This window comes from Durotheca rogersii (assembly GCF_024521655.1).
Source record: "Durotheca rogersii strain YMJ 92031201 chromosome Unknown GGS23scaffold_4, whole genome shotgun sequence".
Taxonomy (NCBI): Eukaryota; Fungi; Ascomycota; class Sordariomycetes; order Xylariales; family Xylariaceae; genus Durotheca; species Durotheca rogersii.
Window position 1 is genome coordinate 288,900 of NW_026251235.1, and position 24,652 is coordinate 313,551.

General features: G+C 57.9%; 4 protein-coding genes across 4 annotated transcripts; all 4 read left to right on the top strand.

The window, feature by feature from the left end:
• The first annotated feature begins 4,971 nt into the window (after positions 1–4,971).
• On the top strand, positions 4,972–6,162 carry GGS23DRAFT_553982 (uncharacterized protein). The gene has a single exon (XM_051515505.1). The coding sequence runs from the start codon at positions 5,324–5,326 to the stop codon at positions 5,849–5,851; it is 528 nt and encodes a 175-aa protein (XP_051374442.1). The 5' UTR covers positions 4,972–5,323; the 3' UTR covers positions 5,852–6,162.
• Positions 6,163–6,922: 760 nt separating this feature from the next.
• Positions 6,923–11,017, top strand: GGS23DRAFT_352761 (uncharacterized protein). The gene is made up of 3 exons (XM_051513145.1): positions 6,923–8,034; positions 8,095–8,688; positions 8,748–11,017. Exons 1-3 carry the CDS (start codon positions 7,027–7,029, stop codon positions 10,656–10,658), a joined length of 3,513 nt encoding a protein of 1,170 aa, XP_051374443.1. The 5' UTR covers positions 6,923–7,026; the 3' UTR covers positions 10,659–11,017.
• Positions 11,018–12,213: 1,196 nt separating this feature from the next.
• Positions 12,214–14,412, top strand: GGS23DRAFT_352796 (WLM-domain-containing protein). The gene is made up of 3 exons (XM_051513146.1): positions 12,214–12,284; positions 12,348–12,544; positions 12,667–14,412. Exons 2-3 carry the CDS (start codon positions 12,367–12,369, stop codon positions 13,692–13,694), a joined length of 1,206 nt encoding a protein of 401 aa, XP_051374444.1. The 5' UTR covers positions 12,214–12,284; positions 12,348–12,366; the 3' UTR covers positions 13,695–14,412.
• Positions 14,413–18,859: 4,447 nt separating this feature from the next.
• On the top strand, positions 18,860–23,629 carry GGS23DRAFT_352824 (uncharacterized protein). Its single transcript, XM_051513147.1, has 4 exons — positions 18,860–21,381; positions 21,434–21,663; positions 21,771–22,699; positions 22,761–23,629. The coding sequence occupies exons 1-4, from the start codon at positions 19,224–19,226 to the stop codon at positions 23,569–23,571; spliced, it is 4,128 nt and encodes a 1,375-aa protein (XP_051374445.1). The 5' UTR covers positions 18,860–19,223; the 3' UTR covers positions 23,572–23,629.
• The last annotated feature ends 1,023 nt before the right edge of the window (positions 23,630–24,652 follow it).

Below are 24,652 nucleotides of genomic sequence, written 5' to 3' on the forward strand. Positions count from 1 at the left end.
TTGCTCTGCCTGCTTTCCTGCTCGCATACCGCGACCAACCTAGATCAATTGGCGAGAGATGTTTCGGCGGAAATCGAGATGCGCGTTACCTCTGATGCGCCGCCGTCCCCGTGCGAGGCGCCGTTTTTGGTCAAGACGCCACTGTTCGTCCCGCGCGCCCTGGTACGGCAATCCCATCTCCCCATCTCCGTCGCCAGCAATAACGAGAATATGCACCGTATGCGGCCAAGGTGAAGATGAGCTCGGCAGGGATTGCGCGTGACCAACACCCCTTCGAGCTACAACGACGGCGATAGTATTCACTTGCTACGTAACGTATATGTCTGCAGCTGGACGCGCTGAGTAGTACGAGACAACGCCCTTCCCCAGGAGAAACCAATTTATTGATTGACCTCGTCCGCTATCAAGGGCCGACTGAGAGCACGGCTAGCTAGGTGTCTCGCTCTGGCCTGCCACAACCTGTTTTGATAGGCACACCGAGGTTCATTCCGAGACATCATCTTCGGCTCGCTCTACCTCCGGCGGTAACTGCGTAGGTATCGAGGCCTGCCGCCTAGACGTACGGCCGGGGGGCACGCGGTCGGCCGCCAACGCGGAGAATAGCGGGTTTGGAGGGGGTTACGCGGGACCATATCCGTGGTTTCAATGGGATGGGGAGATGCACCTACATGTATGTACGCGCATACTACGTGGTATGTGGACGTACTTACGAGTACGTAATGTTGAACTGGGGTTGGTCTCCGAAGAAGATTTGCTCTGAAGAGGATCTGCACTTGCTTGCAGAGCGTGTAGATGTGAGAATACGGTAGAATTGCTCCCCCTCAAGCTACCCTGCTGGTTAGACAGCAGATCTCTCGGTATGTAGGTAATTAGAGGGATCAGGTTTCTTGGAGGCTGAGACGAGCCTGTTCTGCCTGCTTCCCGAAATACGGTCGTACGGGCTGACAAGGCTCTCGTGTTCCCATTTTGTTTCATGACTGGGAGGGAAGCCCTTGAACAAAGAGATGTGATGGCCTGCCTCGCGGCGGTTCAACGTGGACGATGGTCTGGTCGAGTCGAATGATACGACGTTTGTAGTCTGATATCTCGAGAATCGGATCTCGTCTTTGCTTGACCGCTCGGTGGGCCGCGGCCCTGTAAGCTTTTAGTAACTGCGAGTTATTCCCCTTAACCCCTGTCCGGATCCATCGAAGGTCATCTCCGATGTCAATGCAAGAAGATCTGATCTTTTTCAGCCTATCAGCCCTGGTGGGACCTGTCATCTGCCGCGACTCGCAGCGGCTGGGACGCGCTCGTCATTTAGGTAGGTGTTATCGAGTGAATGAAGAAACCGAGGGGAGAGGGAAGGGGAGAATTATCTCTTTTCTTTCTTTTTTCTTCTTCTTATGATCACTCGCATACCTCGAACCCTGGCTAGGTGGGTACTGAGGATCTCGCGGGAGATGACCGCCATCTCGCCTCAATTGTCGGGGCGGGATCGGGGACACACGTCTTTTCGCACTCGAACCCTCGAGCCCTTGGTGATCAGCGAAAAATCTGTTTATGTACGTGTATTGTGGCGGCCTGGATAGCCGCCACAATAACAAACAGCCAGGGGCGGGGGGGCCTTGGCCGCAAATCGCGACCATCCTGGAAGCGAGGCTGCGACAAGCCATGCGACGAAAACAAAAACGCGTACTCGAGTCAACAATTCCTCGACAAGCTAGGTAGATATCGAATAGGCAAATACTCATATATGCATACAGGCATATGGCCTCGGGAGGAGCGCCGCAGGCAGAGAATTGGAGAAGTAACGCTGCATACTAACACAGGGGTTCCGGCCTGGCGTTGCCGATCTCAAACGGAATTGCTGGCGGGGCCGGGGCAGGGAGAGAAGGAGGAACGGCGATGAAGAATGCGAGGAGAAGGTAAATGGAAGGCTGGGGTCCTTCGGGAGGCTGTATAGTATGCGATAATGTGACGATGATGCGATATGAAGACGATGTTTGGTCTCGTCCGCAGTTAGGGGTTTCGTTGGGATTTCGAAAGCGGCGACAAGAAACACTCATCGTACGGATTGGGCGCGCTGTCCTTACTCCAGCTTCTTATTTCAGTAGGCCCCGGCATCCTTGTCCGTTTCAAGAGCGCCCAAGTCGGGACTCGGGAGTCGTTTATTACCAAGGTCGACCCAGCATCCCGGCGGCTTTGGCGAACATCACATCACATGCAGGAAAAAGAAAGAGAGCGGCAGCGGGACGGATCTCCTAGGTCGCCAAGTATCCTTGTCGCCGGAAACGGCGCTAAACGCCATGTGGAAATGAAGCCACCTTGGGTATATTGTGGCTGACCACAATGTCACATACTATGATGCGTGTAGGTTATTCGCGACGTAGACGGCGGCAAGAAGTGATGCCTGATCCTGGTTCGTTTTGGGGGGGGGGGGGATAAAAAGAAAAGTAAAGAGAGACAAGAGTAGAGAACACACGCTCGACACCGGTTTCCAGTCTCACCAGCCAGCCAATGCCGCCCGGGTCCTAGTCAGCTTGGGTAGTAATAGTGTAAGTGGCTTTTGTAATGGGTAAGCACGGCACGTATACCTATCTATCCTATAGATCTGTCGGTTCGATATCGCCAGGCCTTACTCATAGGTATTCGTAGGGCCGGCCGCGTCGGCACTCTCCTCGCACCGTGGGCATGCACTGGCCAGGAGTTCGGGCGAGGCGCGGCGAGGCACAGCACGATGCCTCGTTCCCCGGGCTTTCAGTTTCTACCGTGACCGTGCTAATGTTCTCAGCATCGCATTGGACATCGATAAGCATGTTAGGCGGAGGTAGACATGTATGTACCTACGGATATGTGTGGATGCGGGCGTATGATCGTGGTTGCGAGTGATTAGGTCGAACCAGAGCTGGTGGTTGTCCTCGCCATCCTTGCAAGCTCGACGGATAGCCAGCAACATGCGCCAAAGAGGAACAGGTCCTGCAATCCTTCCTAGCTGCGCGTCGTTTCTTCTGTACTTAGGCACACACGCGCCTCATGGCGACAAACGCAGAGCCAACTCGTGCGCAGATGCCGGGCAACCGGTGGGAAATCATTGCGCGTCTCTCGACGCATCGTCGTGGTTTGCCCGATGGAGTTGAGAGAGGGAGGGTTGTGTAGGGGAGGTAGGCAGATTATCAGGGTTGGTTAGGCACAATTCATACTCACGCACCGAACGCCGGCCCCAAGCTGGATTCCCTCGGGAGGCAATTCATGCGTATATATGCGTGCGGTTCGATGTAAGGCGCACATGGTCGAGCGCAAAACGTATCTGATAACGTGTCTGATCCCAAGAGCTCTCTGCTATCGAGGCGGCGGGAGGCAGCGAACGGATGAAGGTAGTATGACGTGAGGTTGGGAGCTTCGCTTGCTAGGTGGGTGCGGAGGCTTTCGGTGAGAGAAGCCGTCGCTAATGGCTCGCTACCAAGACGTGACGTGACGTGACGGAGCGCCGAAGCCGATTATATGTAGGTATACAAATAAGTATCATCATCATATGAGTATTCCAGTTCCGACAGTTCGCAAACGGGCAATTGCTCTCTGCCTCAAGTATCGGCTACCTTGCTCGCGGAGGTGCTGATCTGCCTGCGCCAGGTACCCAGCACATTACCGGGCCCGGCCGCGTCGACGTCTGCGTCGATACATACTGTGCACTGCAATTATGCAGTATGATGTAGGTGGGAATCGGCAAGGGTTGAGGGCAAAAGGTCCGGGGCACTCTATACATAAGATGGGTTTACAGTAGGCCCTTGAGATAGGTACCTACCTCCTACCTCTAAGTAAGGTATTGGACATGTGCCCACGCGGCAAATCCGAGAAAACGGCCTGTTCGCTGTAATCCTGTCTATATAGGTACCTAAGGTAGTACTTCTACCTCTACCTCCGCCCCCACCTGGCTATCTCCTCTGAACACAAGCGCGGTACCTGCCTAATGGTAGGTTGCCCTTAGGCATGCGTGTCTGCACGTAGGGATCGCGTATATCCCGATGGACGTGGTGCACCTAAGGGATTTCTGTCCGCACGTCAAGGTCACGTATGTTGGGAGGTACTTGGGATGATGTGGTAATATGGTAGGCAGTTTGTACCTACCTAGGTACCTCCGCGCGCAAGCTCGGTCGCGCCGTACCTGCGTCAGTCAATATGAGTACAGGCCGCCTCGTTTCTCATCACCCTGACATTCCGCCGTCGTTTATCCGTCGTGACCCGTCGCCCAGTGCGGCTAGCTATCTAGCCCATCCAGTTTCCACCTCTTAGCCCACCTCGCATTCTTCTTCTGGCTAGTGGGCCGCTCGAATAAAGTGGAGTTTGGCTTGTCCCCTAGGCCGGAACGAAGACGGCATCCCAACGGCGGAGGGCAAGACGTGGACAGTGACAGGATGGCTCGGTGCGGGCGTGGTGACGGAGGTACGCACATGCGTGCATAGAGATATATAGAACTAGCAGGTCACCCGAGGTCCCTCTGCCTGGCGCAGGCCGGCGACCAATTGCCTGCGCCCACTCTGCCTGCCGGCGTTCTCAGTTGCCTGGGGATCGCGTAGCTCGGCATGCGTCGACGTCGGGCATCCAGGTTTGTAGACAATTTGCGCGCAGGTGTGAACGTACGGAGGAGTCGCAGCAGGTATGGAGTCGGGACGGAGTGGGAGAATTGGCACATCTCAGGTACATATGCTATATGCATGCAGAACTCCCATGCAATTAAGATGACCTACATAGCGTACTCACACACGGGAACTGGCAAGATGCAGTGGGCTGCAAAATGGCATCCATGCAACTAAACCGAATGTTGCGGCGCACTGTGCGAACCCCTAGGTATAGGAGGTACCTACCCGGGTGCCCAACCTACCTCCTCCCTTAGGTACATGGTGTTTTCCCGCTCGTGTCGACCTGCCTCGATGCGTACCTGTCTATGTACGTAGGAGGTATTCTAGGTACCTCAGGTACCTATCTCTGCATCCTGACTTACGCAGATACCTGATGCCCTGTACGGAACCGCTATAACGGGCTGGCCACGCAGGTACCCCCCTATCTAAGGTACCTGGGCTGGGTAGATAGGGTACCTCTCCGTGGGTGGGCTGCGACCTGCATGTACTTGGAGCGAGTGAGACGAGAGACCCCTGGCTGCGAGTCTCCATCCGCCCATCTTCCAATTTCCCATCCCCAAGGGCATCCCTACCTCCCCTAACCAAGCAACGCCCCAGCATCCAAGCCATCCAAGACCCAGCCCAAAAAGCAACCGACCATGCCTGGCTTTGCCCACACCCACACGTCTCTCCCACGTCCCCCCGTCCGCCGACAAGCCTGATCGATGCTCGCTCCCATATTATCACTCTCGTCGACTGGACTGACGCCGCCGTCACCTCCTCTCTCTCCTCCCTCCTCCCGCTCGTCCATCGCGTCGTCTCCTTGGCTCTCCTCCGAGGCCAGGCTTCGAAATTCTTCTCGCGCAGTTGTAGCCGTCGTGCCTCTGTCCTTCTTTCCTTTTTTTTCTCGCTTCGAGAGAGACGGGAAGAGAGAGCGTGTGAATGCAATTGGAGAGTCTTGGTGGTCCGCATCTTGTCAAGATTCTTCTCTTTTTCCCTCTCCTTATCTCTCCTCGCACTCCTCTCTGAGCACAGCTCTCTCCTCCCCTCCCCGTCCCCCGTCCCCATCTCCTGCCTCTCCTACCGTTATTGCTATTCCCTTGCTGTTATTTGTCGGCTTTCGCCTCTCGGGGGCCTCCCTAATACGGACCTCGCGCGAGTACCTTTTTTTTTTTTCTTTCCCTGCAGACTGCGCCGTCGGTCGTTGTCCGCCCACCCCTAATCGCAACGCCTTCTCCCCGGCACCTCGTTAAACGGTGCATGAGCCAAGATCCCTCTTCACCCCCAACGCAGATAATTGATTGTCGGTCGGTAATCGTCGCTGGAATCAACCCCGACCCAACAACACGTATCTATATCTCTGTGGTGTACGTGGCGGGTGAGTGTATGTGCTTCTGTGCGCGCGCCTGGGCGTGTCGGCTCTTCGCAACCAAGGTCGACCAACGGTACCTAGACGAGGACGAAACATCCCACACTCCGCATAGCCCGTCTCAATTCCTCTTATACGGATACCCGAGCTCGATATCCCGCCCCCTCCCCCTTTAGCAAGTTGGTCAAGGGGTCCTGACAACAACAAACCCGCCCAGTATCGGCTCCTCCTTGGGTTATCGCTCTTCTGGCTCTCTCACTGGCCCCAAAGACAGGACCAGCACAATTTTTATTGCCACTCGACGTTGGTGTTTTCCGGCGGCCCAGGACAACCCCGTCAACGAACGCAGAGAGACGGGAAATTAAGAAGCTGAAGATTACTGGTGCCCAAAAGCTGCACCGGTCCTGCATGCGCAACTCAGCCTCCCCTTAAATCGTGCACCGCGGCCACGACAGTTACCGCTAGCGGAAGAGTATCAGAGCAGCAGTAGCAGCGGCAGCAGAAAAAGGCGCGGCCAGGTCATATCCGTCGGCTTACGTTGCGCGTACTGCAAGTAGATTCAGACTATCACGTCCCTTTTCGTAGCATCGACTACACCGAGAGCATCGCTCCCTCGCTACCCAAACCCGCCCCGTTTGATAAAACAGCCTAGCAAGGGAGAACCGAATCGCCGATCACTGGTTTTATCCACGGGCAACGCTGTTCCTACGAGATAGCTCTTCATTGCGGCGCACAATGCCAATCTGAACGGGCTCATTGGAGGATCTAACGAACCGGCAGCCCTCTGGAATTGTTTTCTTACCGAGAGATCCAGCGCGCGCGCAGGTATCTTCTGACCTTCTCACTCTCATTTTCCCTCTCGTTTTTTTTTATTACTCTTCTTTTTTTCTCTTCTCTTTATCATCAACACCGCCTTCGTCGACTCGCCCCGCCATCCAAAACGAGGCAAAGAGGAGAGTCTCTATCTGCTCCTCATCCTTAACCATCCTTGAATCCTCATTTCTCCAGGGTCGCATACCCTCATCTTGACGCAGCAGACCTACGCGGGTTGCGTAGAAGATGTCGTCTGCTGCATTGCAGTCAGCCTCACACCAGCCAACGTCCCTGCCTACCTTGAACACCCCGTCGCCTGCTGGCGCTTCGGCATCACAACGTCAATACGCCCCGACACACTCTCCCAGCCGAGAAGGCCGTCTTGCTGCTAGTCGAGACAACGCAAATGCTTCGCCCGCATCTTCGAGGCGACCATCGAGACGGCCGAGCGGAAACAGTGCGAACGCGACGAGTCCGATCCCGACCCACGCCGAACAGGCCCAATCATCTCCGATGACGTCGCGTACCGCCCTAGGTTCACCAATACCGGTGACGGGTGGCTCGGCCGAGCAGGAGAAGTCAAGTCGCCGGAAGAATGAACCTCCCGTTGCACCCCCCCGGACCTCATCTACGCAGCATTCCACTTCTGGAGCACCTAATCCCCGAAGAGCGGCCCGTGCAGAAGAACGGGCGGCGAATTCCCCCCGACGGACGCCGGGAGATGGCAGCAAGAGTGGCGCAAATGGGCAACTAGAATCCTCAAGGGGAACATATGATGACCCGAGTTCCCGAAGTCGCAGGGCGGCATCCCAGCATCTCATGCAGGAGCCTACCCAACGAACCAGCAGCAACAAGGACCACCGTCAGACCGTCACGACTACTATGCCTGTGAGAACGGCGACGGCCTCTTCATCGAAGCAGCCGTCGCGTGAAGCCAGCGAGGTCATTAGTCGGGTCGTTATCTCCCAGCCGGAGGACGACATCGAGCGTGAAAAGGAACGCTTGAGCGAAGCACAGGCTCAAGACACGGGACACCACGTCATTGACGACGACGACGACGACGACGCTTCCCCCCTTCCGGTCGCTAGCGCCAGCGGATCGCACGAGGATGGCCGCCGCGGCGGTCGAAGTCGCCACGACCATTCCAAACGGGAGAAGACTTCGAGATTCGCAGACTACTATTTGGGGAACACGATTGGCGAAGGAGAATTCGGCAAAGTGAAATTAGGTTGGAAACAAGACGGTGGCGTTCAGGTGAGGATTGACGCATTCTTCATCCGATGATGGGCAAAGCTAATCGTACTTGCTCCCTAGGTTGCCATCAAACTCATCCGACGGGATAGCGTGGGAAATAACCCTTCGCGACTCGCCAAGATTTATCGCGAGGTAGCTATCCTTCGCGGTCTATCACATCCTAACATTGTTAGGTTGCACGAGATGTCCGAAACGGAACGTCACATAGGAATTGTTTTGGAGTACGCTTCGGGTGGAGAGCTGTTCGACTACATCCTCAACCATCGATATTTGAAAGATGGTCCCGCTCGGAGGCTTTTCGCTCAGCTCATCTCGGGTGTGGGGTATTTACACAAGAAGGGCATTGTTCATCGAGACCTGAAGCTTGAAAATCTACTGCTCGATCGAAATCGCAACATCATCATCACCGACTTTGGCTTCGCCAACACATTCGATGCCAACGACGAACTCACTGAGGACGAGGAACTGAACCTGTCTGACCGGGACTTCGTCAAGCGTTCCGGCCTCGACAAGACGAAGCCCAACGGGATGCGCAGGGGCGATCTGATGCAAACTAGTTGTGGCAGCCCCTGCTATGCTGCGCCAGAGCTGGTGGTTAGCGACTCGCTATATACAGGCCGGAAGGTCGATGTGTGGAGCTGCGGTGTTATCCTCGTAAGTAGAAGCGAACGGATTTGCAGATTAGCGGTTTTGCTTACTACCTCGTGCTTCAGTATGCTATGCTTGCCGGATATCTACCCTTCGACGACGACCCGGCTAATCCCGAAGGCGATAATATCAACCTCCTTTACAAGTACATCGTGAATACCCCTCTGACATTCCCCGAATATGTCACTCCCCACGCGCGAGACCTCCTACGTCGTATACTTGTTCCCAGCCCGCGGAAACGTGCAGACCTTTTTGAAGTAGCGCGACACAGCTGGTTGAGCGAGTACGCGCACGTAGTGGAGCTCATTACTAGCACTACAACCACCAGCAGCGAGATTCAGAACACCACCGTGCCAACCGAGGATGCGGATGCCGGGTCCTTGGCGAGAAGTGCATCCGTGAGAGAATCATCTAGGACGAAGTCGGCTGCTGCCGCCACTAGCGACTCGTCGCGGAAACCGGGCAAGGCGGATGCGGAGGAGCAGGCGTACGGAATGCCGCCTAAGGATAACAAACGACGAACTGTTCAAGTGGAATATGTGGCTCCCGTGACTCAGACTCAGAGAGGAGTTGAACAGCCGCTCGACGCCCACGCCACGCCCCGTGGAAAGACGCGGGCGAGGTCTTCTAGTCAAGGCCCCGTCGAAGTTCATTCTCAACCGGCTGACAAGCCCTTGCCGAGGGATCCGCCAGTCTCGAGAGATGATTATTCCGCCTCCTCGCGGGACCCGCGGAAGCCACCTAGCTCCCATCGTCGTGACGCGCCGCCTCCGAGGACAAATGTACCTCGTACTACATCTGATAATGGCTATATGACCGCGCCCACCATCGCCAGCACGTCTGGGACACGACCAACCACCGGAGGTTCGATGCACTCAAACGCGTCGAGGCTGGCGTCGTCTACGCGAGGATCGTACGGCCAACCATTGCCCCCAGCCGTTGCCGGCACTAACGTTCACGGAAGCATACAACAACCCAAGGGAGGTGCGAAGAACTACGTCATCTCCAACCCGATACCCCAGGAGACGCCCGACATGGATTTCGGCCGGCCGAGCGTCTCTGTGCCGCCGAAGTTTGCACAGGTGTCGGGCGTCGCCCCGGGCCAACAGCAGTCTGGAGAGGCTAAGGGCCACAGGAGATCCAACACGATTGGCGAAATCGGCGGTAAGATTTTTGGTCGTAACGGGTCTATTTTTGGCGGACGTAAGAAGCGGCCTGACCAGCAAGGAGAGAGACCATCGAAGAAGTATCCTCCGATTAGCATGACAAATGCTCTGCCGGGCGACTCGAGAACTTCTATGGACTCCCGCGCTTCGAGGAGATCCTTCACGTTGGGACTGGGCAAGAAGCGGAGCGGCAGCATAGCCGGATCGCAAGTATCATTGGAGAAGCCAAACCGCCGTTTCTCGCTCCTGAAAGCGATGGGTTTGGGTCGAGAGCCGGAAGCATCGCCACTCGACGCTTCCCAGCAGGATCTTCCCATTCAGGAACCCCCTGACGCTGATGAATACAATCGGTATGTCGACACCCAACAGGGACGCGGGAATACGGCACAGCAGTACGGAGATGGGACCTATGAACTACAATCGCCACGTTTTGCCTCGGCTTCCCAATCCGAGTCGAACCCAAGCCCGATCCAGCAGCGGTTTCCGTCCAACTCGAGACCGACGCCCATTCCGCCCTACCTGCAGCAGGGTGCGGTCCCGAATTCGGGCTCGGAGTCATCGATCGATCAAGGTCACCGGAAACCACCAAGCTCAGCGCCTTATCAAGGGAGCTACGACTCCGAGCCGTACGATCCGCGTCAGTCGTCGGGTCGCGGGAGCCGTGTCCTGCAGAAAAACCGGAGGTTTGTGGACGCCTACGACGGAGAAGAGTACGGAAGACCTCACGACCACGCGGGCAGCAGTGGCGCGGCGAAGAGGGTGATGGACTTCTTCCGGAGGCGAGGGCGAGCACGAGGCGGCGAGCCTTAGGAGGAGGAGAGGGCTTGGTGAGATTTCTTACCGATAGAAAGGACGTCCCGATGGCGCGACAAAGAAATACGTTACCAAACTCAACTCAGGACTCTGCGGGTGCGCGCTAGGGTACCAAAACTAACTGAAATTGCTTCCCCCAACTTTTTGGACGCTGATGATACCTTGTTCGTCGCCGTCTTATATCCTACGTTACCATCTTGTAATACGGGAAGACGCGCCGTTCCCGAACCCGATCTAATTTTATTCTGTTGTGCGTGTGGGGGAGAGGGGGGGAGGGTAGCGGTTGATGGAGGGCGGTCATTTAGTACTCGTCGGGCCGAGCGGCCCCTCGGACGCCGTGAACCTCAAGTTTGGAAGAGCAGGCGACGAGGTGAGAACCGCGGCGATTCACAACCAACAATACTCCTCTATTTCGGCAAAGGGCATTTAGTTGGGGAGTTGGACGGCATGCGTAGAAGGGCCGGTTACGTCGAGTTCGCCTATGGCAAAACTATCTCATCTGTTAGCATTTGAAACTCCCATGCAACAAAAGTCGGCCCTCCGTGACGTGACGGTTGTTCGAAGTGTCTTGGTCTAGGCGTGCGTGAATGACGAGGGTACGTGTCGGCCTCGTGCGCATGTGCGAGTTACTGGGAACCAGGGGTGCCGGCGGTTGTTGCTGCTCGACGCGGGAAGTGTCGTCGTCGCCAACCGCGGCTGGCGCAGTTTTGGTAATTAGTACCGACGAGACAAGTCGGGAGGGAAGATCTTGGGTTGGCACCAGGCCGGAGGAATCAGGCAGAGAGTGAAGCAATAATTACAGACAGCGTTCAGTATTCGGGCCCCGGCTTCGACGCCGCACGAGAAGTATCCTAGGCTAAGGTGAGTTTGTCTCGCGTGAGGTGATAAGCGTATATGTAGAGAGAAGTTACGGTCCGGGATTTTTAATCTCTGCGCTCCGCGACCTGCCGTGAGCTCTACGACTATGTATGTTGTCTCGCCTAGCAGGTATATATAGTGAGGGTGTGCGTAGTGCGTGTTCGTCTCCTTTTTGGTTGTGCAACAGAGGTGCCTATATAAGAATACTATACGGGTACGAGTGCGGATCCCGATTATCGTGAATCCGGGCTCCGAGTAAAAGTACACATATGAACAAGCTCTTTAATCGCGTTATTCTATCTTCTGGTTATCTGATCAATGGTTCGTCAGGTTCTGCATCCTGAGATTCGCATATTAGTTGTTTACTAACTCGTATCGTGGGATCACAGGAAGCGGACCAACCGAGAAGCATACGAACACACGATATATAGGTATATACATTCTATGCATGTATATGAATATATCAGGATATTTGCGACTACCATGGCTAAGCGGGGTTACTCGTCGGACCGCAGGCAACAGACACCGCCTCCACGTATGTCTGTCAAAGGGGGAGGTGACGCGTATTCAGCGAATGCCACGATTGCCGACCAGTCACTTCTAGAAATTTGCAATTCGCCAGACGCCGTGACATGGCTTACCTGACATCCTCGCAGCATCCGTAGCCTCGCGAATGGATAGATGCTCGGCTCGCATCCTTTCATTTCTTGTTCATCAGCTCTAAGGGATTGATTCCGCTCTTGTCCGAGCTTTCTTCTTCTAAAAGCACAACCCCCCCCCCCCTTTCCCCGTTCCCCCGTACATCCGTCCCGAGCCAACGACTGACAGCGCACGACTCGTCGACAACATGGGAGAGATAGATCCCTTGATTCTCTCGTATTCGCACTTGGTGAATTTCCCGCGCGAGAAGGAGGCGCTGCAGACCCTGAAGAAGGTGTCCTCCCTCGTGAAGCCGATCATGAGGGCGCGAGGCTGGAGGGTTAACCAGCTGACCGAGTTCTACCCCGACCAACCGAATCTACTAGGTAAGTATTCAGGTAAGGGGGTGGAGCTATGGAAAAAGAAACCGTAGGCATATGTATATGTATATATATATATATCAATAACGAAGGGGGGGCACACCGTAGCTAACAGCAACTGTGGACAGGCCTGAACGTCGGCGGCGGACAGAAGATCTGCCTGCGACTCCGGTACGCGAGCGACTCGAGCCTGTTCATGTCCACGGAGGCGGTGCTCGACACGATGCTCCACGAGCTCGCGCACATCGTCCACGGGCCGCACGACGACAAGTTCCACGCGCTGTGGAACCAGCTGCGCGACGAGCAGGACGCGCTCGTGCGCAAGGGGTACACGGGCGAGGGGTTCCTGTCGGCGGGCCGGCGGCTGGGCGGGCAGCGGATCCCGCGGCACGAGGCGCGGCGGCTGGCGCGGGCGGCGGCGGAGGAGCAGCAGCAGCAGCAGCGACAGAAGAAGAAGCAGAGCGCGGGGCCGGGCCAGCGGCTGGGCGGCGCGGCGCCGCGGCCGGAGCAGGACATCCGGCGGGTGATCGCGGCGGCGGCGGAGCGGCGGCGCGCGACGCTGCGCGGGTGCGGGAACGGCGGGGGGACGGAGGCGGAGCGGCGGCGGCTGGCGGAGGCGGCGACGCGCGGCGGGCGCCGGACGCGCGCCGACGACGACACGGCGAACGACGCGGCGATCGCCCAGGCGCTGTGGGAGCTCGTGCAGGAGGAGGAGCGCGAGCGCCTCGGCGACGCGTACGTGCCGCCGCGCGCGGGGCGGTTCTGGGAGGAGCAGGGGCAGGAGCAGCAGGAGGAGGCGGCGGCGGCGGAGAGGAGCGGTGGTGGTGGCGGTGGTGGGACGCAGATCCGGGGCGCGCCCCCCGAGAGCCGGACCCCCCCCGCCTGGGCCTGCCCCGTCTGCACGCTCGAGAACCCGGCGGCGCTCCCGCGCTGCGACGCCTGCGAGTCGCCGCGCCCCGAGCGCGCGAGGCGCCCGCCGCCCGTGATCGACCTCACGCGGTCGCCGCCTCGCGCACCCTCGCGCACGACGGGGGCGGGGGCAGGGGCTGGGGCGACGCGGCCGGCGACGTGGACGTGCGCGGCCTGCGGGCGCGTCCGCGCCAGGGAGTGGTGGTCGTGCGACCGCTGCGGCGCGATCAAGACCTCGTCGAGGTGAAGACGGGGACGCGGCGGGCCGGCGTGAGGTTGCGTCCCGGTACGCGGTATGCAGAGTGTGCGGGTACCTACGTTCGCGGCGTCGTCCGGGCGGCTGGCTTGGCGGGCGGGGGGGTGTCTGATGACGAGAATGACTTGGGTGCGATGCTTTTCCGTTACTCGGTGCTGTCTCTCTGCCCTTAGGTGAGCGGGGCCGTAGGGGAGGGCCCGGCGCGGTGCGGAGCGGACGCACGGTGCGCGCTAGCCGCCGGGCGAGTAAGTCTAGTAGTTACTATGAGTAAGCGCAAATAAACTACCTACTGTTCCCTCTCTCTCTCCGGAATGATGTCCCCTCGACGTAAGCCTGCGTATACGGACGCGTACGCCGCTCTTTCTCCCTTGATACCTACCATGGGATCAGTCTACCTACGCTAAGGTGGGAGGAGGGCTGGGGAGGGCCTCCTTCGCCCCCCTTCACCCCCCCCGGGGCCGTTACGTCGACTTACTCATACCTGCATGTGTTGTCGAGCACCTGACTTCCTAGTTCGCGGGCCTAGCAGGGGGGGGGTCGCTGTAAAGGTTCGGCCGCGACGGCTTCACCGGCTGCTAGCAGGCCCTTTTAACGCCTGCAGGTGACGGCAGGGCGCTGCGGCTGCTGAGCTTGTCGCTGGCTATTTCGCTCTGCGGGCCCGACTAGGGATGTATGCTACGAACGTATGCCATGAGTGCCTACTGTGAACGTATGCCATGAATGTGTATTGAAGGTATGTATGGACCGGCCACCCATGACCAGCAGGCGATGAAGCCAGAGCGGTAGGTAGGCGAACGTAGGGGGAACGGCCTGCCGCCGCGCTACGCGACTCTATTCCCTACTAGCAACGCAGCCCGCCTTAGCAGGCAATACGTGGACCCGGTAGATACGTTAGCTATATTCCGCCACGGACGCGGGCCGGCCGTGGCGGGCTTGCGCGGTCTGGGGCCAGCGTGCGAGACACGCTCGCACATCATCGAATTACCTAGGTCAAGCATGTGTGGGCTGGTCTTGTCGTAGGTAGGTGCATCTCCCTCTCTCGCTCTCGCTCTCGCTCTCGACTGCAGTCTTTCCTTTTCGGCCCGGCCGGCAAGCGAGCCAGCGAGCCGCCACGTTTGTGATCGCTGAGGGGTGGCGAGCGCAGTGGGGAGGACGTTGATCTCATCCCCCCCCCCATCCCCCCTCTCCCCTTCCCCACCCCCGGGGATCTCTCGTACTTACTCATACTCGCCCGCATGCGCGCACTAGCGACCAGCGCATTGCCTCCGCGCCGTGTTCGTCGCGCGGCGCACTCGACGTGACGTATTCCTTACCGACGAGGGCGGCAGGCATCTCTCGAACGCAGTTCTGGGGGGGAGAAAGGGAGGGGGGTATTATTGAAGTGTGTGCGTCCCGGACGTAGGTAGCGCATGCAGGCGTGTCCGTGTATGCGCGCGCATACTCATAGGGATGCCGGTGTGCGTGGAGCCCGGCGGGAACGGGCAGCGCGAGGGTTGGAGGAGGGGGGAGGGGAGGGGAGGGCTAGATGCGAGTGGGTCCCAGCGGCCGTGTCTGCATACGCGAGCGAGTACGGGCGGTGGTGCAGGTTCGTCTGGGCTTGCCTGTGGCTGGCACCCCTTAACTGATGTTTCCGGCGCCGGAGAAGGGCGTTCGAGCGCCAGCTGCTCCCACGTAGGGCTGGCCGGCCGCGGGTGGGCGGTCGACGTCAGCCGCTGGGCCCCGGCCGGTGCTTACGGCGATCTCTCTCTCTCCCGTCCTCCGTCTCCCTCTCTCTCTGGGCGCTCTGCCTCTGTCTCGCGTCCTACTCGGTACAGGGCGGAGTGGTAGTTGGGGTGCACGCGAGATGGTCACATGCGGTACAGGTGGTGAGCCTGGAGTTACTCGTCTCTTTTTACTGACGGGGTGTTACGTACGTGCCTACGTAAGAGAGAGAGAGAGACGGACATGTGTGTAACGTAGGTTGGGGTTTCGGGGGCAAGACTCGATGAGAGAGGAGAGGCAGGGATGCCAAAGGAGACATAACAATCGAGCAGAGGGAAACCGGAAAGGAAAAAAAAAGAAAAAAGGAAACAGAGGGGAGGTTAAACAAAGGGAGGAAAGGGATGGAATGCAACCTCGAACTACCCAACTCGTAGACGCGATCCTCTTTCACCATTTGCCTGACTACGCACATAGGTATCGGTACCTGAGGTATATGTGTATACCGCATGCGTTATCGGCCCTGCTAGGGAGCTGTCGGAGCACCTGTCGTCGGGTGAGAGGCGAAGGCGGCGGCGATATGCCGTCGATGTCGAAGTCATCGATCCAGAAAGTCCCCCCCCTCCTCTAGCAAGAAAGCTAGGGCTAGGTGGCCCGTCCTCTCTGGCCAGCTCCAGCCCAGTCGTTGCCGCCCTGCTACTACCGACACAGCAGCTGTGCCCGTCCCGCAACCACGGATTCGGGAAGACGTAGGCCGAACCTGTCGTGAGGTTAGGTCACAGCATCGTGCGTAGGTACCTCGGCCTGGCTGCGATGTACGCTCGTCGAGTATGCGGCGAAGGGAGGCGTGCGAGGTATCGACGGGCCGACGGCAGGTAGAGTGCCTTCATGGTTGCCGGGCACGGCAGCATGCAGGTTAATATATACTAGGTAGCATACACGGCGAGAGGGATGGATGGATGGAGGGATCGCTGAGGGAGGGTGTCATGCGCATATGAGGATGGTAATACCCTAGCGCCGAGGAGGGATGTACACATGGAGGCGTGCCGGGTCCTGTCCGGCACTGTATGTGCCGTGGCATACATAGCATATGTGTATATATACATACTACGTAGTATAGACAGAGAGAGAGAGACGCGGGGAGGGAGAGGGGGAGAGAGGTGGAGAGAAACCGGGAGAGGGATGGAGGAATATGACAGGTAATTATTGCGACGTTCTGGTTCGCGTCCAGGCTTGGCGGTGCTCGTCCCCACCGCGCCACGACCCAATGGTCGAGTATTGAGTCGGTACTCGGGACGGTAATAAGTGGCGCTCCCTGGGCCCTTGTCTTACTCCACACTTTTCCCTCGAGGCCGTCGTTCTCGTTCTCGCCTAGCGCGCTGCTTTCGTACGTGTGTGTGTGTGGGCATGGATGTACGTGTAAGTGCGTGCGCGTGTGCGTCTGTGGGTATGTGTATGTGTATGTGTATGTGTATGTGTAGGTATGTGTGTGTGTGGTGTGGGAGTTGTGGTGTGTGTGTGTGTGTGTGTGAGCGCGAGTGTGGATGTGTGTAACGACGGGACCCTGAATGGGATTGACGGCGCAACATCCTGGCGATCTGGGGCTCTCGAGCGCCGGAGAAAGCTGCAAGAGATTGCGAGAGCCTCAGCATTGTATTCATACAACAGTGCCTATCTCTCTCCCTCTCCCTCTCTCGCCATAGCGACGGGCAGCCCTCGATGCCGAAGGAGCCGCTAACATGCGTTTCTCGATATCGTGAGCACCAGAGAGGGCCTGTCCTTCGCGCCTTTTCGCGCCGGGCATGGCTCCCAAATGTAGGTATTCCCTCTTATCGTCCGGGGTCCGGCAGCCTGCTGGGCGAGGCCAGCACTGGGGCCACCGTCCCCCCCTTTCTTAACCCGAAAAGAGAAGACAAGAAAGGAAGAGAAAACAAAAGAAAAAAAAAAGGAGTCCACATCGGTCTTACCCACCTAGGTAGGTAGGGAGGGAGGTGGGTACCCAAGGTGAGGCACCGCATCTAGGCGCGTGTAGCTATGCGACAACGCCGATTTCAGAGCTTCTCTCGTCAGATGGGATGCGCGCGCGTGCGCATGTCTCGCAACCATGTATAGCTTCCGGCAATCCCCTTTCTCTGGCCGGCCTCGACTGATCCTAATCCATCCACGGACCTGCTTGGGACTCGCGTGTTATCTGCCGCATCCTATCCAGCCCATCCGTCCCATCCGCCGCTGCACGCTCTGCGATTCGCAGGTTGCCCGTCTGCCTGCCTGCCTCCTCGCTTAGCAGGCATGCGTGCCCGCATACGGCGATAGATACATATTTATACCTGGACTCGTCCGTGCCGTGGGGACAATGCGAGACCCGCAAACTCGTGTTATCACATGTTTTACCCCCCCGAGACTCGGCACCCGTCCAGACGTAGAGGGCACCCAAGGCAGCCAGGCCGGGGCATGGGCCTACGTATGGGATTGCATTAGACATGACGATAACCACAGTGCTAGGGAGCGGTGGCATGGGTTGGAGGGGGGGGGGGGGGAGGGAGGGGAGGAGGAGGCGACCCGGACGGATCCATCCACGGCCGTACCGGAGGTACTACTGACAAGTTTCACGTATTAGGTAGACGAGCTAGTATCGGCTACCCGCCTGGATGGCTGCGTGCGGATGGGTAGGAGGTAAGGTAGGTACCTAGACAGGTTGGTAGACGTCGGTAGAGGTACATGCTTCCCAAACGTGACGCCCAAGGTCCACTCCTTTGAAGCTCGACCTGCCAACCACCTCTCCCGGCGACTCGCGGGTACACCCATGGTTAGAGGAGGTACCGGAGGGATACTGAGTAAGGTGTAGGCCGGCCTAGGAGCTAGGCTAGGTAGGTACGTGCCTCTGAGGTAACGTGCATAGCGCAGGCCTGCTCGCTGAGGCAGAAGCTGGGTGCACAGGTACCTGGCCTGCGTGTGCGAGGTGGGCGGTGGCTGAGGTACCGGTTCTGTGCGAGCGTCGACTAGGTAGGTGTTAGTCAACTTACCTCTAGGTAGCTTAGGCCAGACCGCACACACCGACCAGCATGGGCCCCCCATCCCCCTTCCCATCCCCATTCCCGTCCGTCCGTCCCTCCAATGTCTGCCTGTCTCTCTCTCTCTCCGCCCTCTCTCTCGAGAACCAGGTTACAGACGAGAGAACCCTCGAGACCCTTCTCTTCCCAGCCGACCTGATCGTCCCGTCCGCGGAGCCACACATCTGCCATCTGCCCGCCCGAGAACGCCTTGCTTCCTGCCTGTCGCTCTGTCTGTCGTAGACTGCCCTCTGCGGCCGGCGTGCCGCGCCCTATTACACTCCTGCGCTCGGGATCGCGGCTCGGACGGATAATGCTGCGTAGCATTTCTCTCTATCTACACATATTATATGCCGACTACAAAGGCGCAAACCTGACGACCGTCGTCTCTCCCGTCAGCTAGCATCCTTTTTTAATCGATCACGTCCGGGGGGGGGAAGAAAAAAAACGAACCATCTGATGCGAATTGGCCGATTGTCCTTCCTCGTTTAGTGTCACCGAACGGTCGAGACCCCGTCCAGAATACGCCCCAGATTGGCGCTCGAGCTGGGCCCGGCCCTGACAACGAGACGAGCGCAGCTTAACTTGGGCCCGTTGCAGAACGCCTCCGTCCCGTCTCATTCATGGCTGCTCCCTAGCAAATCTTGTCGTTGGCCTCGCCCCCGCGCCGTCTCTCAAAATTAATTCTCCCACCCTCACTCCGCCCTTCCGCCTGTCCGTGTCGCGTGCAGCTCATGGGCCTTCCTTCGTCTGTGCCACCTGCTCCGGCGACATGACGCCCCCAAACCTTCTGGATACCCCGACTCCCGTACCTACGATTCCGCAGCCCTCGCCTGCTCCGGATTTCGTACCGCTGCCGAGCCAAGCTGTGCACGAGAGCTGCCAGCCCGTCCCCGGCCCGATTGACCGGCATGGCCCTTGGGGTGGCGAGCCCCTCCACCTCACTAGCAATGGCATCTTCCGGGACCTGCCGACGGTGACGCCCATCAAGGGGAGGCGTTCTGCTTCCGCTAGCCCTCTGAGGTTGACTATGCCCTTCGTCTCGCCGAGCCAGCTCGCCTTCTCGGCCATGCAATTCCTGCCCGTGCCGGTGCTGGTGCTGAACAACCTCAAGACCGTCGTCCTAGCGAACGAGGCCATGGGGAAGATGTTGGGCTTGGTAGGCGACTCGCCTCAGCCCATGGACGACGTGTCTGCGATATGCGAGAGCTTACGGGGCCAGACCCTCTCTCAGATCGGCGTGGACATGCTTCAGGACGGGAGGCTGGTCTGGGTTTCTTGGGAGTCCTTCCTGGATGGACTGGTCGTCGAGATGGGCGCGAAGCAGGCTATCACCACCGCTGCGGCAGCACGCCGAGATGTTGCTGACGGCGGCCCCGCGCTCTCAAGAAACGGCAACGGCGCCGGCGCCGAGTCCAGTCTCGACGTCTCGGGAAGGCCAGCGTCGGATTCTGCTGTCGATGTTGTGGTCCTGCCTAAGAATTTCAACATGGCCGAGATCCCCAAGTCGAGGCGGTCCGACTACCAGATCTACGCCAAGATGATCATCACGATATGGGAAATCGAAGACCACCAGACCTACTTCACCTTGACCTTCACCAACGCCGAGTCTTGCTCGTCGCCGGTTCCTCGGACGCACGTCCGCGTCGCCCGTCCTTCTTCGCTCGAGGCCGCCGAGCGCAAGTTTATATCGAACTCGAACTCGCCGTCGCTCAGCTCCGGTCATAGCTCGAACTCGCCATCTATGAACTACAGCCCCAGCACCGTATCCGTCTCGGCAAGCTCGTTTCCGCCTTCGGGCCCCCCGTCGCGCCTGCCTCCGTCCAGCACCCCGTCATTCCTGCAAAAGATGACGGTCATCAAGGACGCGCTCCTGGACAAGACGGAAACACCGATATTGTCCATGTGGAAAGACGCCAGCGCCATGGTCCTAAACCGAGCCGCGCGAGACCTCTTCATGAACACCACCGGCGCCGAATGTATAGACGAACATGAGTTCCTCTCGCGGTGGGAAGTCTATACCGGCGATTTCTCGAGAAGATACCAGGCGTCCGAGCTCCCCATCTCCGTACTCCTCAGAGAGCAGAAGCCCTTTTCCGGTTGGAAAGTTGGCGTGCGGGACCTCAAGAAGGGGGTCGATCTCGTATACGATGTGCTCGGCGAAGTGGTCACCGATGACGAGTCTGGCGAAGTCATCGCGGGGATCATCACCTGTCGGGATGTAACCCGCCTCACCCAGGAGATTGTCAATATCAGGCTGGCGGATGACGAGAGGTTCAAACTGATCTGCGATACCATCCCCCAGGTGGTGTGGACGACGAGACCCGACGGGACGCACGACTTCTTCAATAAGCGGTGGCGTGACTACACCGGCTTGTCGCTGGAGGATTCTTTAGGCGGTCTCTGGGTCCACCAATTCCATCCGGACGATATCCCGGCGTCGTTGAAAAGATGGGCATATAGCGTGGCCACGGGGGAGCCGTATGCTACCGAGTATCGATGTCGTACCAAGGACGGCGAGTGGAGGTGGATGTTGGGACGCGCATTACCGCTCAAGGACAAGCAGACGGGTAAGATCGAGAAATGGTTCGGGACCTGTACCGACGTCCACGAGGCCCTCGAAGCCAAGATGGCCGCGAAGCAAACCAGAGAGCAGCTTCTCAGCGTGTTAACGCACGCGCAGACCACGATATTCTCTGTGGACCACGATCTTAACGTTATGATGCTAGAAGGCGCCATGACCTGGAACGCGATGACGGACGATGCCTCCTGCCTCGAGTCGCGAGAGTACGTCGGGAGGAAGATCGACGAGGTATTCACCTGTCTCAACCCGCGGCTGCGGTCGAGCGAGTTTCCAGAATTCCTCGAGCCTGCGCGACGCATCCTCGCCGGCAAGATGCCGACGGAGAGCGTATACGAGCACAAGCTAGGTAGGCGTGACTTCTTGCAGCCGGTGATCGCGTGTCGCTAACGGTTTCGCAGATGATCGCTTTTATCGCACTAGGTTTATGCCCCTCATCGAGAAGGTTCCGCGGAGCGGACATTCTAGCGAGCCGCAGATCAAGGGTGCCGTCGGCGTCATCATGGACGTGACTGAGCTGAAGAAGCGGGAGCAAGATCTTCAAGAGCAGGTCCGGGAAAAGAGGCAGCTCCAGGCTAACGAGGCTGCGGCTAAGGAAGCAAGCCGCCTAAAGAGTCAATTTCTGGCCAATGTAGGGATTCGCCATTTTCGCTTTCTTGACCCACCCTCCTTTTTTTTTTTCTTTCTGTCTCTCCCCTCCATTCTAGGGCATGATCTCCGCGTTAACATGCACGTCAGATGTCCCATGAAATCAGAACTCCGATTACGGGGGTGATAGGAATGGCCGAACTGCTTCTAGACTCGCCCTTGGACGACGAACAGCGCGAGTACGCCGAGAACCTAAGTCGGTCTGCAAATGCGCTATTGACCGTTATCAACGACATTTTGGACTTTTCAAAGGTCGAATCCGGCCGACTAGATATAGAAGAGGTTCAGTTCTCCCTGTCGGTAGTAGTGCAGGACGTCACCAAGATGCTGAGCTTCGCAGCTGGGAGGAAGAGCCTGGACTTCCGTTCGGATATTTCAGCCGACATCGAAAATGACCTCGTGGTCCTCGGCGATCCGGGCCGAGTGCGACAGATCATTACGAATCTCCTCACCAACAGTATCAAGTTCACCAATATCGGCTATGTCAAGTTTTCGGTGTGGAAAGAGAAGGAGACAAACGACATTATAGAGATTAGGTTCGTTATCGAGGACACCGGCATCGGGATCGAAGAGGACGTCTTGAAGCGTTTATTCCAGCCGTTCAGCCAAGGAGATGCGTCGACGGCGCGGAAGTTCGGAGGCACGGGACTAGGATTAACGATATCGAAGAACCTCCTCGACTTGATGCGCGGGAGAATCTCGCTCGAGTCCACGGTCGGCAGCGGGACGACGGCGACGTTCTGGATACCGTTTAACAAGCCCCAAACCCCGCACAGAGGTAGCATCGTCGAGATAGGCCACCTTCCCGATCGATTGCAATCCGAGATGAGCGTATCTTGCAACAGCTCCGAGCACGAGCATTACGTGGGCACGCCGCCGGCGGATAAGCTACACGCGCCGCGAGACAAGACGATACGGAACCGGCGGAGGAGATCTCCGCACCCGCGAGCTTTCTCCGAGCTCGAGGACCTGCCCATGACGGAACGCGCCAAGGTTCAGGTTCTCGTCGTCGAGGATAAGTGAGTTCCAGCCCAGTGTCACGCGAGGCAACCTTCACATCTGACGCGATGCTTCTTCTAGTGCTGTCAACCAACAAATCGCGACTAGGACCATCAAGAAACTTGGGTTCAACGTCTCGGCCGCGTGGAACGGAAAAGAAGCGCTCGAGTATCTCGAGGGGTGCAGGGAGGGCAAATTGACAAAGCCAGACATTATTCTTATGGACGTGCAGATGCCCGTGATTGATGGATACAGGTGCACGCACATCTTGCGGCACCACGTGCCGTATAAAGCCTATGCAAACGACGTACCCATTGTAGCTATGACGGCGTCGGCTATCCAGGGAGACAGGGAAAAGTGCACGAGGGCGGGTATGGACGACTACCTATCCAAGCCCGTCAAGAGCAACACGCTGGAGAAGATGCTGGTGAGATGGAGTAGATCGCGCCGGAAGGTGGATTCGACGCCGCCGTCGGCCGACCAGTCGGTCTCGGACTGCTCCGAGGCGGCGGATCACTGCAACGGCGTGGGCATACTCACGCTAGGCAGCGCAGTAAACCGCCTCCCGAGGACGCCGGAGGAACGTTCAGTGCACAGCGACGCGGGAGATGACGAGCGCGTGACCCTACTCACGCCGAGGCCGACGTCGACGAGGAAGGGCTCCCACGAGACGAACCCGTTCCTCTTTGGAGTGCCGCAGCCGGCTAGGCAGCTCGACAGCGACGAGCTAGCCATGCAGTTGAGAGATGATAAGCTCATCGACGCTGCCGACGGCAGCAAGGCAGCCAAGCCCATGGCGCACGCCTTCCCCGGGGGCGACTCGTTGACGGAGGAGAACGTGCAGAAGCTGGAGCAGGTGGGGATGAGAAGGCAGTCTTTCAGGAATTTATGAAGCCTCTTCCCCCTCCCTACGAAGATACGGGACCTAGCCGTTTTTTAAGGGGGGGCGGGGGGGCTGCAGTTCGTTCAGGCGTTCGATCTGGGTAGGTGAGCTTTACGGGGGGAGGGGGACATAGGTGGTCAACCGACAGCACCTACTTCGCCCCGGGATGGTAGGCGTAACGTGGCAGATTCCAGCTATTGTGAACTTTGTTTTATTCTTCATTTTATTTTTTTCGTCATTTCTTTTTGCTTGTCTAATGTATGCCTACACCTGGCCGGCGTTTACGAACGGGAAAGGGAGACGACCAAAAAGATGATGAGCCGGTAGCATACGAACTGGGGATCAGGCGTTCGCGAGGACCTACAAGGATGAATTGGCAGTACGGAGCAAAAATGAACGAGAGCTGGCTTTCTTGCGAAGACCGAGTTAGTTATGTGGCTTGAGCAGCACACGGGCAAATACGTAGTTGTAATAGATGTCGATAGAATAAATGGCAAAGGGGGGAAGGGGGTGGGACGTAGAGAGAGAGAGAGAGAGAGAGAGAGAGAGAGAGAGAGAGAGAGAGAGTGGGGGGGAGGAATCAGAAGAATGGCGCTGCCGATGGGCTATATCATGGCGGTAGTCGCGGACGCGCGGTAGCTATAATACCTAGATACTATCGTGTATAGGCACGTAGGCCCCAATCTATCTGACTGGATTCCCCCCTCGGCACGCGAGAAACGCGCAGTCTCCTCTAGCGTATAGGTTGATATATATATGTATCTACCTACGACGGGTGCCCGTCTATCTAGAAAGCATGTCTGATTCAGCGACCTCCCGGACTCTAGGGTCCTTGCCTGTTCGCACCCGCAAGGGAGGGAGAGTCTCTCTCTCTCTTTTTCTCTCTCTGACTGTCTGCCTCCCGTTAGTCGCGGAGAGGCGAAGTGAGAGAGCATGGGCGGTGGACGGGGCGTGGTGGAAATGGGGGTACGGTATAGGTGCGGATGTAGGCGGGAGAGGGAGAAGGAAGAGTCGACACGCGCAGAGATTTTTACTACTCCTCACGCGCCGGCTACTACCCCTTTACGCATGCGTGCGTGTTCGCGGGTGT

What these genes read in the sequence shown, in the direction of transcription:
- GGS23DRAFT_553982 (XM_051515505.1), top strand. Translation starts at nt 5,324, where the DNA reads ATGCTCGCTCCCATATTATCACTCTCGTCGACTGGACTGACGCCGCCG.
- GGS23DRAFT_352761 (XM_051513145.1), top strand. Translation starts at nt 7,027, where the DNA reads ATGTCGTCTGCTGCATTGCAGTCAGCCTCACACCAGCCAACGTCCCTG. An exon ending in AACAAGACGGTGGCGTTCAG is followed by an intron (nt 8,035 to 8,094) that starts GTGAGGATTGAC and finishes CTTGCTCCCTAG; the next exon opens with GTTGCCATCAAACTCATCCG. An exon ending in GGAGCTGCGGTGTTATCCTC is followed by an intron (nt 8,689 to 8,747) that starts GTAAGTAGAAGC and finishes CTCGTGCTTCAG; the next exon opens with TATGCTATGCTTGCCGGATA.
- GGS23DRAFT_352796 (XM_051513146.1), top strand. Translation starts at nt 12,367, where the DNA reads ATGGGAGAGATAGATCCCTTGATTCTCTCGTATTCGCACTTGGTGAAT. An exon ending in CGACCAACCGAATCTACTAG is followed by an intron (nt 12,545 to 12,666) that starts GTAAGTATTCAG and finishes AACTGTGGACAG; the next exon opens with GCCTGAACGTCGGCGGCGGA.
- GGS23DRAFT_352824 (XM_051513147.1), top strand. Translation starts at nt 19,224, where the DNA reads ATGACGCCCCCAAACCTTCTGGATACCCCGACTCCCGTACCTACGATT. An exon ending in AGAGTCAATTTCTGGCCAAT is followed by an intron (nt 21,664 to 21,770) that starts GTAGGGATTCGC and finishes CATGCACGTCAG; the next exon opens with ATGTCCCATGAAATCAGAAC. An exon ending in GTTCTCGTCGTCGAGGATAA is followed by an intron (nt 22,700 to 22,760) that starts GTGAGTTCCAGC and finishes TGCTTCTTCTAG; the next exon opens with TGCTGTCAACCAACAAATCG.